General features: G+C 35.3%; 2 protein-coding genes across 4 annotated transcripts in view; one reads left to right on the forward strand and one right to left on the reverse strand.

The window, feature by feature from the left end:
• The window catches only part of sgsm1a (small G protein signaling modulator 1a), a 766,057-nt gene that overhangs the window by 570,902 nt on the left and 176,427 nt on the right, over positions 1-18,728 (forward strand). The window lies entirely within an intron of this gene.
• On the reverse strand, positions 1,062-6,666 carry ficd (FIC domain protein adenylyltransferase). Of its 3 annotated transcripts, none has more exons than XM_087251358.1 (3): positions 6,557-6,666; positions 5,267-5,602; positions 1,062-2,998 (listed from the first exon to the last, which is right to left on the reverse strand). In XM_087251358.1, the coding sequence occupies exons 2-3, from the start codon at positions 5,535-5,537 to the stop codon at positions 1,920-1,922; spliced, it is 1,350 nt and encodes a 449-aa protein (XP_087107484.1). In that variant the 5' UTR covers positions 5,538-5,602; positions 6,557-6,666; the 3' UTR covers positions 1,062-1,919.

The following is an 18,728-nucleotide window of genomic DNA, read 5'->3' on the forward strand; positions in this document are numbered from 1 at the left end:
CTGTAACCTTCCATATACAATCTTAAACAAGGGAAATAAATATGCATCCAACAAGCTGTAGTTCACAACTGTACTTCCAAGATGGTAAAGTAACTAAATCTCTAGCCAAAATGTAAAGGGAATTTCACATCCAGCACATTTCCCTAAATTCAGAAGGGATCAACTCACAGTTTTAAACACTCAGGAAGGAAAAAAAGCAGGATTTAGTTGATCTGACCTAATACTGTTCACTCGGTGGAAAAGAAAAGCTTTTCAATTGTACACAAAATTGATTAGTGGCTAAAATGGGTCACAAAATGTAGCAAGCACATGTAAGGGTTTGTTCACCAAAATAAAATAAAAACAAAAACTCTTCATTTGCTCACCCATATGGCAATCTAAACTCATCAGACTCGTTCATCTACTCAAAATATTCAGGTAAAAGTCCTCCAGTTTAAACTTATATTTGCAAACAAGTTCTGTCAAATGATTAATCGCGAATAATCACATTCAAAATAAAGGTTTGTGTTTACACAATATTGTACCTTGTATATTTCTTTTACAAACATGCATAAAATACAAATATTTCTGCAATATTTGTATTAGATACATTGGTAAGACTTAATTTTGATGGTCCCTATTGCACATTTTGCTGACTTAAAGTTGCATTTCAACTACAGTACATGCCAATCACTTCTCATTTGAGTATTAGTAGACTGTCTGCTTAATATCTGTTGATTCTGCTCCTTCAACACATTTAATTGACTAAGAAACTTTGCAAGTGCATGTCAACTTACCTTAACCCCAACCTTACAGTCTACTGATAATCTAATGAGAATTAGTTGGCATGTAGATGCAATGTAACTTAAATTTAACAAACAGACCATCACAATAAAGTGATACCCATATACTTTATATACAATATATGCATTCACATATATACAAAAAAAAAGTAAATTAATATATATATATATATATATATATATATATATATATATATATATATATATATATATATATATATATATATATATATATATATATATATACAGATTTCAAAATATGCACAGTACATGCTTATATTATGTAAATAAAAACTTTTATTTTGGAATGCGATTTAATCTTGACACTGATGGGTGAAACTGCACAGAAGCTCATTGGTTCTTGTGGAAGCTCAAAAATGCCATGTGACAAACAATAATAAACCCCATTGGTTCTCACACACCAATCAAGCATCACAGATTCCTCCATCATATCTGAACTCAGTAAACATCGCTTTGATTAATGTTTATGAGTCAATAAAAGCTAAAATCTGACTGTGTCTTGTTGGAATATGTGGATCAAACTTAATTTATAGAGATTTAGATCTCTTCAAGAACTTTTTAGATTAACTTTTCAATGAAATATTCTTCATTTGTCAACATCTTCATTAAAAGTTCAACAAATATCTGGGTGCTGAAAGTCACGAGGGGGAGTAAATGATGGCAACATTGTGACTTTCAGATTAACTAATATAAATGCATAAAACACTTAAAGGGACAGTTCACCCAAGAATGTAAATTGTCAAATCATTTACTCCATTTTACTTAGCTTTTACTGTTAAACACAAAATATACTATGATGAATGTTGATATCTGCTAAACATTGACTTGTCTTAGCCATAGTATTTTTTGCTACTATGAAATTCGAAACATTTTACTTCCAAATATCTTGTGTTCAACAGAAAAAAACAGCTCATAAATTGTTATAACCACTTGAGGATAAGCAAATTTACATTCTTGGGCAAATAAAATACCTTGAAAATGGATCCACCAATAATCCACAATTCACAAGTACAAGGTTGGAGTTGGACACTGATTTATAGCTTGATGTGTTCCAAATGGCACTTCAGCTTCCACACACATGCAAATCTGCAATTCATTTCCCAACATGCATCTCTCTCAGCTGTGCACTGGAATGGTCTGTTTACAGTCAGGGCATGCGTGATTACTGGCACCAGGCAGCCCGACCGCATGTTCAGTAGTGGCGATCAACAGCGTATCCAGTGTCATTTCCGTGCATTTCGCGATGAATCGAATAAAGGGTCTAACGTCGCCCTCATTGGCTGTATCAAGCGCCGCGTAATACTCCGCCCTCTGCTCTTTCCGAATGGTGATTGGAGGATAACTAGCTTGCATTAGTATTAAATTCATCAGCAATCTTGACGTCCGTCCGTTCCCGTCCACAAACGGATGAACGTAAACAAGTTTATAATGCGCCAGAGCGGCAAACTCCACCGGGTGCAGATGAAGCGTTTCCTCGGAGTTCAGCCACTGCATCAGCTCCTGCATGTGTTTGTCCAAGTCCTGTGGGTGCGGTGGGATGTGATGTCCCACGAACACTTGGTTAACACGAAAACGGCCGGCTTCCACGGGATCAGCGTAGCCTAGGACCCGTCGGTGTATTTCTAGGATGTCGTTTACTGTGATTGCTCCATCCCGGGATAGTAGGGTGGTGTTGATGTACTTCATGGCAACGTCAACTCCAATTGCCTCATTCTGTTCCTGAAGACTCTTTCCTGGCACGGCGTATCTGGTCTCAATAATATGGCGGATCTCAGACAGAGTGAGCGTGTTGCCTTCGATGGCTACGGTGTGGTAAATATGATGGTAGTAGGTTTCCTCCATGACCCGACGCAGGGCAGAGTTGCCTTTGGGGATGGACATCAGACGTCGCACTTTCCCATCGATGATCCCGAAGTGTCGCTGATCAATTTCTTCGACTAATGGAAGCGTGCGATCCCGGCTCACCAGAGCCTTTTCATGGCACGGCGAGATGGCGAGGGCTTTAGTGTAGAGGTGGTCCGCTTGGACAACGTCTTTTTCCTCCTCCAGGATGGTTCCTAATTCGGTGAGGGCTTCCACAAATTCTGGATTCATGTTGAGCGCATGGACAAGCAGCTTGTGGGCTTTCTCTCTTTTCCCGCTTTTCTTCATCTCCAGAGCCTGCTGGAGAGCTGCTTTTGCCTCCAACTGAGTCTCTGGAAACAAATGGATAGTCAGATTAATGGATAATGATATTAGAGCTGAAAGATGTGGAATCAAGAGAGTAAGCTGTCATATGGGACCCTGCCTAGACAACAAAATCAGTCTTATGTTGCAAGGGTATATACTTTAAGCCAAACATTAAATTCCCTGACTTTCTGTGACTAACAAGCTGAATTTCCATGCCATCTAATGAATAGGAAAAGAACCAGATAATGATCATGAAACAGGATCTTATAAAAACGGTAACAAAACAACATTTTGATCAATGAAAATTAAATGAAATCTAATTTAAAGCGACAAACAAAATCCCTGATAATCCATTACTTGGACATCCCTAATTATTATTTTTTTACTAATTATTTTTTGAGGGTTTTCACCTTTAATGGAAAGGACAGTGGAGATTACAGACACAAAATGTAGGGAGCGGAGAGAGGGGAAGAATCGGCAAAGGACCTTAAGCTGGGAATCCAACTCAGGTCGCCGTGAACACCTTAATGTTCTGTCGATGCTCGAACCACTCGGCTATTTTAGCTGACAAATAAAACAAAATAAGATTTAAAAAAAAAAAAAAAAAGATTTTTAGAGACTTATATGGTATTTTAAAAGGTCTATGGTATTCCAAAAATTCCATGACCTGTGGCAACCTTGTGTATATTTTTGCCAAAATGGTTAGAATATTAAAGCTCTATAAAGACATTTTGTCAATTTCCTACAGCAAAAACTTAATTTATTGATCAGTAATATCCATGGCTAAAAACTGAATTTAGACAACATTAGACATAAATTTCTAAATATTCTGACATTTCTTAATCTTCATATTTCAGATTTTTTGAATAGTATCTCCCTTCTCCAACAAATATGTCCTATAAAATACTTATTTATTCAACCTTCAGGTGATGGATTTCAATTTAAATAAACACACTAATGACTGGATTTGTTGTCCAGAGTGACATTTATTTAGATTAAACATGAACAGAGTGCTCAGCATTTACGAGCACAACCCTCACAAATCATTTTTCTAGAGGAATCTATACAATATTATATTTGTGCATATGCATATACATTAGATCACTCAGTACTGAAGCCAAATCTGGAGCTTATCTATTAAAATAATAATATTTTAAGTAATGTATTAGTTTAACAAATCGGTTTTGCTCAAATGCAACAAAATATATGACCTATATTCACTGAAAAATTGATGAAAATAAGAATTTTCAAAATGGGGTGTACACATATGCTAAACAGTGCAAGCACATTTAGGTTAAACTGAAAAAAATCATCTAATGTGAAATGAGTATTTAATACCTAATGAGTATCTAATGTATGTAAAGTGTATCCAATGATAAATAGTGATGAAAACAAGTAGAAAATGCAGCAACATGTATTGGCAAATCTTAGTAAATCATTTTGCACAAATTAATTATTTCCCTTCATATCAATTTTGCAGCTGCGACTGGGACAGTAACTCTTACTAATGCATTTGTAGCAAAATCTCTGTCATCGCTAATTCTTTAATTGTGTATCTATAGCAAATCCTGACAGATTTTTATTGCTAAAACTGGTGCAAACTGATAGTAAATCTAGCCCTTAATTTCTATCAAGCACTCAAAAGCTCCAATTATTTATTCCATGGTCACATAAAAACATACAGTAAGTTATGTTTACTTTAACATGCATTTAATTTAAAGTCCAAAATCAAAATTTTAAACATTTTACTTGAATTATTAAACATATTTGATTACTTTAAATTTTTTTATTTATTACGAATTATTATTAGTTACAAAAAAATAATAAAACAAAATAAACAATGTAAGTAAACTACTGATATATTTATATTATTAAATAATTAAAATGCCAAAAACATAATATATTTTTCCACACTAAAGTTAAGATCATTTAAATGAAAGAAATCAAAACAAATATGGAAACAACAAATATTAAAATTACTCAAATGTAAAAGCAAGATAAAGCTTATAATATCTACATAATTATGCATGCATAAAATGACCCTTTTTATTTTAATTTGCACATATTATTCTAATAAAATATTAAATTCAATTCAAACTACTAACAATGTATTTAGAGTTGTGTAAAAAAAGGTAATTTGAGAGTAAGAGTCTAACATTTCATTGCAATTGGTTGGTTATTAATACCAAATGTTTATTTGCATTAGCATGCATCAGTAAATTGTGCACAACATCCCCAGATCATTCATGTTGACATTCATTCAGCCACTCAACAACAGAAAGCCAAAGCTGTACCTTTACTGGGCTTGACTTTTTGTGGCAGGAGGTCTAGTGCTGTGAAAGGAACTGTCAGGCTGGTGGTGTGAACTACAGGCCTCTGGATGCCCCCCCACATCTGACAGCGCAGAAGGGCGAGACCCTTGAGCGTGGCACAGCATTGCTCCTCGATGCCCACTAAAGGCAGCAGCAGGACAAACACAGACCCCAGCAGGCCAAACAGAATGGGCCCCCAACCCCAGAGCAGAGGACTGCTGCCAGCATAACGCAACACCGCTAGAGCTGCCATCAGTCCAGAGACCCAGAGTCAACATGACACACGTCCCACATTACAGCTGCAAACTCTCCGAAAACCTGGGTCAAATGGAAAAACAGATGCTGGTAAAGTCATGTACTTTTAAATGAATGGGATATTCACCCAAAAATGTAAAATTACTAATTCATAATGTTTATGCTAGGACTGCACCATATTGAAAAAAAACTGACATAGCGATATTTTGTTTTTCTGCAATAAATATTGTGATATAAATATAATTTCAGCAGATTATTTGAATAGTTCAATTTGTTAGTTCCATTTAAGACTTTTTAAGGTCTAAACTTTAGATTTTGAGATTGAAGACATTTAGACCCCTTGGACACCCTGAAGATTGCAGAACACATATAACCATTGACTTCCATAGCAGGAAAAACAAATACATTGGAATTCAACAGTTATAGGTTTTCAACATACTTCAAACGATCTTCTTTTGTGTTCAACTGATGACAGTACCTCAAACAGGTGTGATACAAAGCATTTTGGGGGTGAACTATCTTTTTAAACTATTGTCCTCCTACATTCTAATAAGTCAAGTACAGCTTGTGAGTCTATTTAGGAAATAATAGTCAACTCAAAAAAATTATATGAACATTGACAATGCTCTTTCAGGTTTTTTTTTTTCTTTTCTTTTGTCTGTTCACTTTAGTGTCCGCAGACGTCAGAATTATAACAGGTTACACAATTTAAAGCAGCTAAACCAGTACTTTAAATGCATTACACGTAATTGAATGTTAAGCACAAGGTCATTTAACATACTTAAATGACATACTTTATTAGCAAATCATGCTGTAATCTTAACGTTGCTGGACAATTTTCTCATTCGACAGCTGGAAGATTAGGATAAATACCGGTAAGTTAGTCCATGACTACCAGCTGGTCATGACACAAATCTTACACCTTTACGAAAAAACATTAACAAACCTAAAAAAAAAACAGCGGCAAATTACGTCTTTTATAACATAAGAAATAAATCTCCAGTTGTTCAGAGATGCCTTACTGGATGTTGAAGTTTTATTCCCAGTTTTGATTAGGGAAAAGATCAGAAAAGATGCCTCTGTCGTTACCAACGTCAACTTCCGTGAAGCGGATATCACCTACTTCTAAGGTTACGCCTGGTTGGATGGTTTTAGTTGGAATGTGATTAGTGATTGGTCAGAATGTCGCCACACACCCTACAACAGCAACACAGTTTTCAGATCGTAGAACTTCACGATTGGACAAGACAAAAACGCATCTGGATCTGGTATGACATGATGTAATGCTCTCTGATAATCAGTTTGTCAGTGCTTATTTTATAATATATATTTTGATGCAAACAATAATCGTTTAATTAAAGAAATATTATGAGGAAACTGCTCTTTCAAGACGACGGTTTCACAATTTTTTATTAATGCTTAAAGACCAAAGTACAGAACAATACAAATACAAAGAAGAAAGAAAGAAAAGAAGAAAAAAAGGTCAGAGGTGTACAAAAAACAAAATCTAAATTAGACAAAAATATTTGTAAAAGTATGCATACTAAGGGTAAGGGCCTTGTGGGACTACAGCATGTGGAAGGTTTTAAGTAAAAAAAGACTGTTTTAATGGCATTTTTTAATTAGAGCTTTGCTTTATGCTATCTAATTTTCTAATTCTTTTAGTATATCAAGATAAGGGTCTCACAGTGACACAGTTCTGTGTGAGGTTTGCATGTTCTCCCCATGTTTGTGTGGGTTAGGGTGTTCCTGTTTCATATACATATGCTGGATAAGTTGGCGGTTCATTCCACTGTGGCGAGCCCTGATAAATAAGGGACTAAGCCGAAAAGAAAATGAATAAATTAATATCAGGATAAAATATGTTTTTGGTTATTAAATTGTTAGTGTTATCTAAAGATTAATAACATAAGCTTCCTTCATTTTTTTTTTGTTAACATGTTGGTGTTCTAAACAAAAATGTGGCAATAATTTGTAATCTACAAATTTGGAGATTTTCTTTGAGAATTGACAATTCCAAAAAATACAATTTCTGATGTGACAAACAAAATCAAGCTCTGATCTACAGTTGAAGTCAGAATTATTAGCCTCCCCTGTTTATTTTATCCCCAATTTCTGTTTAACGGAGTGAAGATTTTTTTCAACACATTTCTAAACATAATAGTTTTATTAACATATTTCTAATAACTGATTTATTTTATCTTTGCCATGATGGCAGTAAATAATATTTTACTAGATATTTTTCAAGACACTTCTATACAGATTAAAGTGACATTTAAAGGCTTAACTAGGCTAATTAGGTATAGGTAGGTTAGGGTAATTAGGCAAGTTATTATATAACGATGGTTTGTTCTGTAGACTATCAAAAAACAATATAGCTTAAAGGGATTTAAGGGCTTAAGGGCAAAAAATTTTGACCTTAAAATTGTTTTTAAAAAATTAGAAACAAATAAGACTTGTTCCAGAAGAAAAAATATTATCAGACATACTGTAAAAAAATTCCTTGATCTGTTAAACATCATTTGAGAAATATTTAAAAAAGAACAAAATTCAAAGGGAGGGTAATAATTCTGCATGTCCTGTCTAAACATGGAAAGAAAATGTTTGAAATGCAGAATTTTAAATGAAACCTTTTCAAATTTGTTTGCAATAAAAAAATTTGTTAGGCAACAACCAGACCTTCTTCCAATTAAATCTCCAATGAACCCAGACCAATAAGAGATTATGTAGGGTTTATTGACCATGAGTGATTGAAATAAGGAACATATGGCCTTATTTTGGTAAGAAAAAAAACATATTTTCCCACATATCTTTAGGATGTAACAAAGACATATTTTCTAAATTTTACATAATGTAACGATACATAGGGGAATAGCAGCAAAGACCATTGCAAATTCGTTATGGGACACAGGAAAATTAAAATGTGATAAAAATGATTTATAAGTAATTTTAAGTAACCTTGGGGATTCAATACCTGCCCCACCAGAAAAAAAACACAAGAGGTCAGTATTGCCTCAGCGACTAAAAAATAGCAACTCCATTACTATTCCACATGTTAGACACTTTTTACAGATGAAATGCTCTTATCTCAAAAGTACTTCTCTCCAAAAAACTAGGCATTCCATACAACATATAACAATCAAGGAATGCGTTGTATTTGTTCAAGAGCTCAGGGCACATATACACATACTGGCCCGTAGCTAGCCTGGTAAAAGAGGTGGTTCTTTTTTATTTTTATTTTTTTCAAAAAATGGTAACTTTATGCAGTTATTTGCCTTGTTTTTATGTGATTATTAGGTTTAAATAATGCATTTTTTATATTAAGCACTATTTCATATCTTTTTTCTGGATTAGCTTGCCTGATGGTGATCATAACCACATTTTTAATGGACCAAAATATTTCCTAAAAATGTAGAATAAAGAAATACAACAACAACAACAATAATAATAATAGTAATAATAATAATAATAATAATAATATTTTTAAAACACAAATTTATTACATTGTATATCATTAGAAAAAAATCGGAATTTGTTACATTTTTAAATTAAAAACTGTATAGCCTATTGTTATTTAATGCACAATTAACAAACCAGCCAGCATAACATTTCTTTAGTCATTTTATTTGGACATCTGATTAATAATATTAATAAAAATACACTTTTTCTAGCATCTCTTTAAAAAAAAAAAAAAAAAAGTTAATTGAAAGTTCATAGATAACAGCAATAACCTAATTAGCACTTTAATATGGGCCATTTTTGGTGCTTTCCACCTTTTTAATGGTCATTTTTTAATTTCAAATAAGAGGCCCAATATTTAGAATAAAAGTTACCTATGTATTTTCTATGTAACAACACTACAGTAGGTCAGTAGTGAAAGATGACTTCTCTTACATCAGACTTTGTTTACTTGCACAGCTGGATGTTTGACCCATCCAAAATAAATATTTGCATTGGCCAAAACTGACTAGCTGATGTCACGTTGAAGCGACAATCAACAGAGGATTCCACATGGTCTTAAAGCCTTCTCAATAGGTCCTTTTCACAATTTATTATGGCATAGCAGCCAAAATAGAACAATGAACTCATGTTTCGGAAAAATTCTGGACCTTTGGCAGTCTGTGTGGGTCTATTAAACTAACACCCCCCCCCCCCCCCCCACTCCGACTAAAGGCCTGCAAATATAGCAACACGAAGTGAAAAATACAGTTAGAAATAGAAATGAATACATTTACATTTACAATCAATGAATACAGTACATTCCCATGAATACAATAGAAATGATAAAATTCATGCATCATATATACATCTAGACAGTTTATGTGCACTATGTGCATTGTTGACCTTTTTAATGGTACAAATAACAAATAAAAGTATTTATATAATTGTATTTACAATTTAGTGGCTTTATTGGTTACAAAAAAATTGGTTACATAAACAGTAAGGGTCCTGTACGAATAGAAATAAAGATGAATTGAACTGACAAAATAAAAGGATCTGTAGTGTCTGCCTGAGGGGAGAAGTGAGAACAGTTCATGACCTGGATCAGAGGCACCTTGAATATTACAGACAGACATGACATCAATGACACATAGGCCTAACTTCAAAACTGTTTAGTCTATCATTTGTTAAATAATTGATAGAGCTATTAAAACAGATCACTATTGTATACCTTAGACTACGTTCTATTGTAATTTTCTGAAATAAAAAAAATCAAATATGAAAATGTGTGTGATGTTGTCATAGAGAAAAAACAGTGATTTTGCATGATTTTTAACTGGACTGCATTCCTGAAGCTCGCCACATGTTAATACCGTCCACACAATCCGTCTTACACATACAAAGAGAGGAAGAGAAACAGAAACCACATAAATCGCTTCTCACCACACTTCACCAAGTCACTGAAGCCATTAAACTCAGAATACAAATCATCTCCTTGATAGACTTTAATGTGCATCTACATAAAACAACCTGCAGAGAGGCATCTAGAGACGCTGTAATGATGTTTTCGATGAAATTGCATTTGGAATATAATCTCAATCATAATTTCACACCGCTGGTTTATGAATTACTGTGGTTGTGTGCCCTCCTGCAGAACATGAATCACAGCATATAATGGGATCAGAGTGCCTCATTTCTGTAAAGCAATAAGTCTTAGAGCAGCAATGGGAAATCTCTCATACATCTTGGTTTTTGAGACTAAAATGTCTGCCTCAGACTGGAAAGATTGCAAGGGATCAAATATTATTATTTATACAACAGTTCTGTCTGGTTCTTGAATCTAAGTGGCTGGTAGCCATGCAATATTCTACAAATAACAGCACTCCCACAGTCTCCTCATCGTTCTGGGTTAATTATTGTGAAATCTCAATTGCTATTAACAAATACTGGAAAATCTTAAAATGTCAGCAAAATCACATGTTTTGTCATCACTTTGGACATTACGCTAGAGAATCATTCAAATACTAGTTTTAAGGTGACATTGGTGAATGAGCAACAGTTTCTGCTGTTCTTACATCAGCTGCAGATGTGAATGAGTGACGTAAGAAAGTAGTTCCTCTTACAAAAGGGTTTTTGAGACTATCCGTGTTTGATTATTTTTTTTATATACATAATTTTGGCATTGAACTTTTGTTTAAATACAATGGGCCCTATCATACACCCGGCCCAATGTGGCGCAAGGCACGACGCACTTGTTATTTGCTAATTTTAGCTTGGCCCAAGAGTCGTTTTGACATTTTGCGCCAAGCTGTTTAAATAGCAAATGCATTTGCGCTCATATGTACACCCATAGGCGTTCTGATCTAAAAAAGCAGGCGTGTTTTGGCTCGTTGCTATTTTGAGAAACTATAATAGTCTGTTCTTTAGTCCAGAACAAAGCTGGCCTATTTTCTGGCGCAGAGTGCGCCTGGCTTACACACTGCTTAATACCATTGTATTAAGTCAATTGTATTACATTGACTGTAAGCTTAATACACACAAGATGTAGAGCAATACGCAAATATCTTTAATGAAAAAGATATAAAATGTTAAGGATATAATAAGGATATATAGGATATAAATATAAAGGATTATAATATTACAAAACATATTATTTTCTAGCCTATATGAATTTAAAAACCACTGCCTTCATACTTTCTTCATCTCGGGAGGCTTTTTCAGTTCTTTAAATTTTCTTTTGTATAATGTTATTATTATTAGCAGTATTATTTATTATATGCATATTTATATTTGTTTTATTAAAAACAAGCCTAGATTTGTCCACATGTCAGGTTTTAGACCATATGGGACACAGCATGTGTTTTAGGATATAACTCAGGTTTTTGAGCACACTTCGTTATTATTGTTCATTTATTTGTTTGCTGGAAATTAGAACTGAATTTAGAAATAGTTTTGAAATAAATTTTTGCGCTTAACAAACGAAATTAATTATTTATAGGCTAATTGATGTCTGTGCGTACAAGGTTTCCCTATCCAAGAGAGCGAAAGTGAAACTAGATTATGAGATGCCTTATCTTTCATTCTCGTGCTGAAGATGCTCTGTTTAACAGTTTTCTTGCTTGTGAAATGCTCATTTTTTCCACGTACACTTACTTTAAGTCATTACAATAGCAAATGCGCTAATGGCGTGACACAACTGCCTCTTAAAGGGTACGGGAGATGAGACTCTGATTGGTTTATTCTCAAAACACACCTATAACTCATTAAGAAAATAAATTCAACCCTTTTAGATCATGCACCATGGCGCAAAATGGATTTTTCCGTCCTTAAATTAGCAAAAGTGGATTCTGACACGCCCTGAAAGCGTTTGCGCCCTGCGTTTTGCGCATGGACCATCAAAATAGAGCCCAATATGTATATGGCTGTATATCGACACTGGTGAGGGCCACTAAGGAACTCAGCCTATGGCCTCGTGCCATTGTACAACTACCACCAGTGCCAATATACAGCTATATGACACTGCTACTCGTGTGATATTGCTCATTTCTGTTACATTGCACAGTATGGATAAAACGTTTTTTTTTTTTTTTTTAAACACAATAGAATGCAAGAATCAAATAATATAATGTGCCATATTTCTAAATACAAAGGACATCCACTAAATAATACCTTAGAACACTTAAGATTCATTCAGTGAGAGATTATTCATGCCCCGGTGCTCCACAGAGACCTTTAGAAGGTCCTTTATTTCAACTGCTGTCAGCTTTTATAACAAAGTGGTTTTGGTTTGCTCTGTTACTTAATGTGTTTTTTTGGTGGTATTTGTTGTTTTATATTTTATTATAATGTATTGTGATATCAATGATGTAAGGGATTAATAAAAAGTTATTTTTTCTTCAACTACTATTACTAAGCAATTACTATAATTTCTTGAAACTCAGCTGCTCTGGTTAAGCAGGTTCAGTAATTGGAAACAGAATGGCAGTGGAAAGTAAGTGAAAGTGATTTGAAACCTTTTTGGTATGCACCACATGTCACTGTTCTCTTGCAGAACACAAGCAGACAAAATGAATTAGCGAATATATATATATATATAAAGGGCTGCAGAGTTATTGTTTTGTAGGGAAACGTCGAGGGGAACAGCTACTGAAAGCTAGTGTATATGGATGAAGGGAGGAATCAAGTGTCAGTCTTAATTGCTGCCCCATTCTGGATGAGCTCCAGCGGTTTAATAGTACTGGCTGGAAAACTGGCTGTGTAAGTGTGTGTAGGCATGTGTGTGCGTGTGTAAGAGATCAGCTTTCACAAATATATTTTGTACAGTTCATCAGCACATTATCAAAGCTTTTAGTGATTGAAAGGGTGAGATGCTATGATCGTATCTCCTCTTTATCATCATATTTCTCATGAATAGGTTTATGCTTATGTGTGATCAGCTTTCACAATTATGTAGTTCATAAGAGCACATTATCAAAGCTTTTAGTGACAGATAATGTTAGAGGTTATGATGGAAGTAAACATATATCTAGAGAGATATCTAGAGCTGACAGAAAGGAAATAATAGGAAATCTCTGCCTTATCTCTCTTATATGTTTTCATAATTGAGTTTAGTTTCTGAACAGATGAACATGCATGATAGGGCTTGTGCCTTAAGTCTGTTCAAAGAAAAAATATGGATGCCACATACTGTTAAAGTCAGAATTATGAGCCCCCCTGTTTATTTTTTTCCCAATTTTCAGTATAACGGAGAGAAGATTTTTTCCCTTCCAGCTGCAACCCATCACTGGGAAACATCCATACACACTCATTCACACTCATACATAACGGACAATTTAGCTTACCCAATTCACCTGAACCACGTCTTTGGACATGTGGGGAAAACTGCAGCGCCCAGAGGAAACCCACGTGAACACGGGGAGAACATGCAAACTCCACACAGACATGCCAACTGACCCAGTCGAGGCTCAAACTAGCGACCTTCTTGCTGTGAGACGAACATGCTACCCACTGTGCCATCGTGCAACCTATATTTGAACATATATACACATATTTGTAAATCAAATGGCTGAGAAATTTATTTATTTTTAAATATTTTACAATATTTGTTGAATATGACATGTATGTCTTTTTGAAGTCCAAACATGAAATTGTTAAATATCTGATATATTGGCATATAAACTCACCGACCACTGTATTAGGTACACTAGTACCGGGTTGATGCCCCTTTTGCCTTCAGAACTGCCTTAATTCTTTGTGGCATCAACAAGGTACTGGAAATGTTCCTTAGAGATTTTGATCCATATTGACATGATAACATCACGCAGTTGTTGCAGATTTGTCGGCTGCACATCCATGTTTCATCCATAAATCTCTCGTTCCACCATACCCCAAAAGTTCTCCATTGGATCGAGATCTGTTGAATGTGGAGGCCATTTGAGTACAGTGAACTTATTGTCATGTTCAAGAAACCAGTCTGAGATGATTCGCAGTTTATGACATGGGGCTTTATCCTGCTAGAAATAGCCATCAGAAGATGGGTACACTGTGGTCATAACAATATAGACATGGTGTGAGGAAATGGAATAAAATTTTTTTTTTACTTTTGTCTTTTTATGTTTACAAATGTGATTGCTCCAGACTTTCTGTCACTAGAAGTCTAGAAGTGTTTACCATCACAAGGAGCTGGATGCTTGTAGAAGTTGTGAAATATATTGAAGGTGCATTTGACTGTTCAATTCTGGTACGAAGAGAATTTTGCAAAAAAAAAGGGAGTATTTTTGTTTGCGTGTGGCCACCGTAGGAATACAGAATGATTAGTATTAGCTGTGTATAATTGCTGGAGTCAGGGAAATGTGAATGTGTGCGCACCTCCTGAATGTAATTATTGCATGGCATTGGGGGTATCCAGAATTCTGTTCATTGAATCGTTCATTTGTACCTTATAAATTACAAATTTTTTGAAATTGAAGAAAACCCTCCACTGAACTTTTTTATTGAACACACAGGGAATTGGTTGCTCAGGAAGAATACAGAGGTAGGCTGTGGAGTTGACATGATGCTTAATTGGTACTAATGGACCCAAAGAGTGCCAAGAAAGTATCCCCCACACATTACACCCCCACCTCCAGCCTAAACCGTTGATTAAAGGCAGGATGGATTCATGTTTTCATGTTGTTGACGCCAACTATTCTAACCCTACTATACAAATGTCGCAGCAAAAATCCAGACTCATCAGACCAAGCAACATTTTCCAATCTTCTATTGTCAAATTTTGGTGAGCCTGTGCAAATTGTAGCCTCAGTTTCCTGTTATTAGCTGACAGGAGTGGCAACTGGTGTGGTCTTCTGCTGCTGTAGCCCATCTGTCTCAAGGTTGGACATGTTGTGCATTCAAAGATGCCTTTCTGCGTACCTCGGTTGTAAGGAGTAGTTATTTGAGTTACTGTTGCTTTTTTATCAGCTCGAACTATTCTGGCTATTCTCCTCTGATCTCTGGCATTAACATTGTATTTGCTCCCACAGAACTGTCGCTCACTGGAATTTATTTATTTTTTTAGATAGTGCATAAAACTCCCAGTAGATCAGTCACTTAAATCAGCTTTCTTTCCCATTCTGATGCTCGGTTTCAACTGCAGCAGATCGTCTTTACCATGTCTACATGCCTAAATGCATTGAGACGCTGTTATGTGATTTTTCTGTTTAGAAATTTGCATTAACAAGCAGTCAGACAGGTGTACCTAATAAAGTGGCCAGTGAGTGTATTTTTTTTGTGTGAAATTCAAACATGAAATAATAATTCATACTGATATATACCGACATTGTTAGGAAATATTTAATCTAAATTATGCAATCATATTTCAATGATATAGTACTTCTAGATTTTTTTTTATACTCAATGACCTTACTCAATTTTTATATTTAAACATTTTCATAGAAAAAAAGACCAAGTGAAAAATCTAATTTGGGTATTTAGTTGTCATTTATTTATTTTTTTAATATTGCATTAAGTTTATAAAAAAAATTATTGTGAGTTTTATGCTAACATTTGTAGCTAATTTATTTTCAAATTAACTATTTGATTCAATTTTAATTCATAAATGTTACTTAATTTTACCCCAGTATGGGAAAACTCTAGCGTAATGTTATGTTGAATGCATACTGTTGATGGCAGAATGAAATTTCATCCCATATTTTGTTTGTTTGAGAGAGATAGAGAGAGAAAAAGAAAAAGGGAGTATTGCAATAGTTTAACCAGGGCAGGACACTTCTCTGTATGCATTCATTAACAAATTCCATTCAAGTTTATGATGTGAACAAGTTTAATCAAAAGAAGACATTAAACGTTACTGACTGCAGTATTTGTTTTGCAATATCCGAAAGTCATATTGTATAAAAACGGAACATGTGGTTTATATCAAGTCAATTCAATTCAATTCAATTCAATTCAATTCAGCTTTATTTGTATAGCGCTTTTACAATGTAGATTGTGTCAAAGCAGCTTCACATAAATGGTCATAGTAACTGGAACAGTGTGGTTCAGGTTTTAGTGTTTAAGTTCAGTTCAGTTCAGTTTAGCTCAGTTCAGTGTGATTTAATCATTACTGAGAGTTCAAACACTGAAGAGCAAATTCATCGATGCGCAGCTCTACCAATCCTGAACCATGCGAGGCAGTGGCGACAGCGGAGAGGGAAAAAAAAACTTCACCTGATGGGAGTGAAGAAAAAAAACCTTGAGAGAACCAGACTCAGTTGGGCACGACCATTTTAATTTCTCCGCTGGCCAAAAGTCTTGTGCAGAACTTCATTCGCCGTGGTTTATGCTGGAAGATGGCCTCAATGAAGACTCGTCTGTCCCTGGAGCGTCGCTGGAATCAGACACATGTTCTCCACTCCCCACGACCATCAGCGCAGCAGCAGCTCAGGATATGGCCTGGTCCCGGATATGGAATCCTTGGGATCATCACGTCGCTGGTCTTGGATCCAATCAGTGACTCCGCCTAATCTGAGGACCTCGGGATGAGTATCCCCAGGTGAAAATAGAGAATAAAGAGAATAATTAGCGTAGCTGCTGTTCATAGTGTATATAAGCAAGATGCAGAAGCCTGTGTGGAACCCGCTAGGTGATGCATTGAGTGTATGCTTTACTAAACAGATAGGTCTTTAATCTAGTTTTGAACGGGGAGAGTGTGTCTGAGCCTCGGACGTTATCAGGAAGGCTATTCCAGAGTGTAGGAGCCATGAAAGAGAAGGCTCGACCTCCTTTACTTGATTTTGCTATTCTAGGTACTACTAGAAGCCCTGAATTTTGAGATCTTAAGGAACGAGTTGGTTCGTAGCGAGACAGAAGGTTGGTTAGATAAACAGGAGCTAGATTATTTAGAGCTTTATAGGTGAGAAGTAATATTTTAAATTCAATACGAAATTTAACAGGCAGCCAGTGTAAGGAGGATAAAATTGGGGTTATATGATCATATTTTCTAGACCTGGTCAGAACTCTGGCTGCTGCATTTTGTACTAATTGAAGTTTGTTAATAGAGGATGCTGGGCAGCCAGCAAATAGAGCATTACAGTAATCCAGTCTCGAAGTCATAAAAGCATGGACTAGCTTTTCTGCATCTGAGATGGATAGCATATTTCGTAATTTAGCGATATTTCTCAGATGAAAGAAGGCAGTTTTTGTGACATGGGATATATGGTTTTTAAAAGTTAGATTGCTGTCTAATATGACACCCAAATCTTTTATAGTAGAGCTAAAGCTAACTTTGTATCCCTCTAATTGTAAATTGAGTTGCGAGATCTGCTGTGTGCAAGATTTAGGCCCAATAAGTAATAATTCTGTTTTGTCTGAGTTTAAGAGAAGAAAATTGTTGGTCATCCAGTCTTTGATGTCTTTGATACACTCAGTTAGTTTAGAAAGTTCAGACGTCTCGTCAGGTTTAGTGGAAATATATAATTGAGTATCATCTGCATAGCAGTGAAAGCTGATCCCATGTCTTCTAATAATGTCTCCCAGTGGTAGCATGTAAATTGTAAACAGTAAAGGGCCTAAAACTGATCCTTGAGGCACCCCATACTTTACTGGGCAGATTTGTGAAGGCTGTCCATTAAGATTCACAAACTGGTAGCGGTCAGTTAAGTATGACTTAAACCATTGTAGAGCCTGTCCCTGGACACCTGTAGACTTTAAGCGATTTATGAGGATATTGTGGTCAATGGTATCAAATGTCGCACTAAGATCGAGTAAAACTAATAGCGAGACGCACCCTCGGTCAGCAGCTAAGAGTAAATCGTTGGTTATTTTCACTAAGGCGGTTTCTGTACTGTGGTGAGCCCTGAAACCTGACTGAAACACTTCAAAAATATTGTTCGTCTGCAGATAAGAGCATAATTGAGTGGAAACAACTTTTTCTAGTATTTTAGACATAAATGGAAGATTAGAAATAGGCCTATAGTTAGCTAAGTTGTTGGTGTCTAGTTGCGGTTTCTTAATAATAGGCTTAATAACAGCTAGCTTGTAAGAGTTTGGAACATGGCCTATAGATAAAGAAGAGTTGATAATGTTAAGAAGAGGTTCTCCTATAGCAGGTAGCAGCTCTTTCAGTAATTTTGTTGGAATTGAGTCCAGCATACACGTAGCTGGTTTAGAGCTATTTCTAATTTTTACTAACTCTTCATGTTCTATGATTTTGAAGCAGTGTAGGTTATTATTATGATTTAATGAAATATTTATAGGATTTGGAGTATAAGCC

The sequence above is a fragment of the Danio rerio genome, chromosome 5 (assembly GCF_052040795.2).
Source record: "Danio rerio strain M-AB ecotype USA chromosome 5, GRCz13ab, whole genome shotgun sequence".
NCBI lineage: Eukaryota > Metazoa > Chordata > Actinopteri > Cypriniformes > Danionidae > Danio > Danio rerio.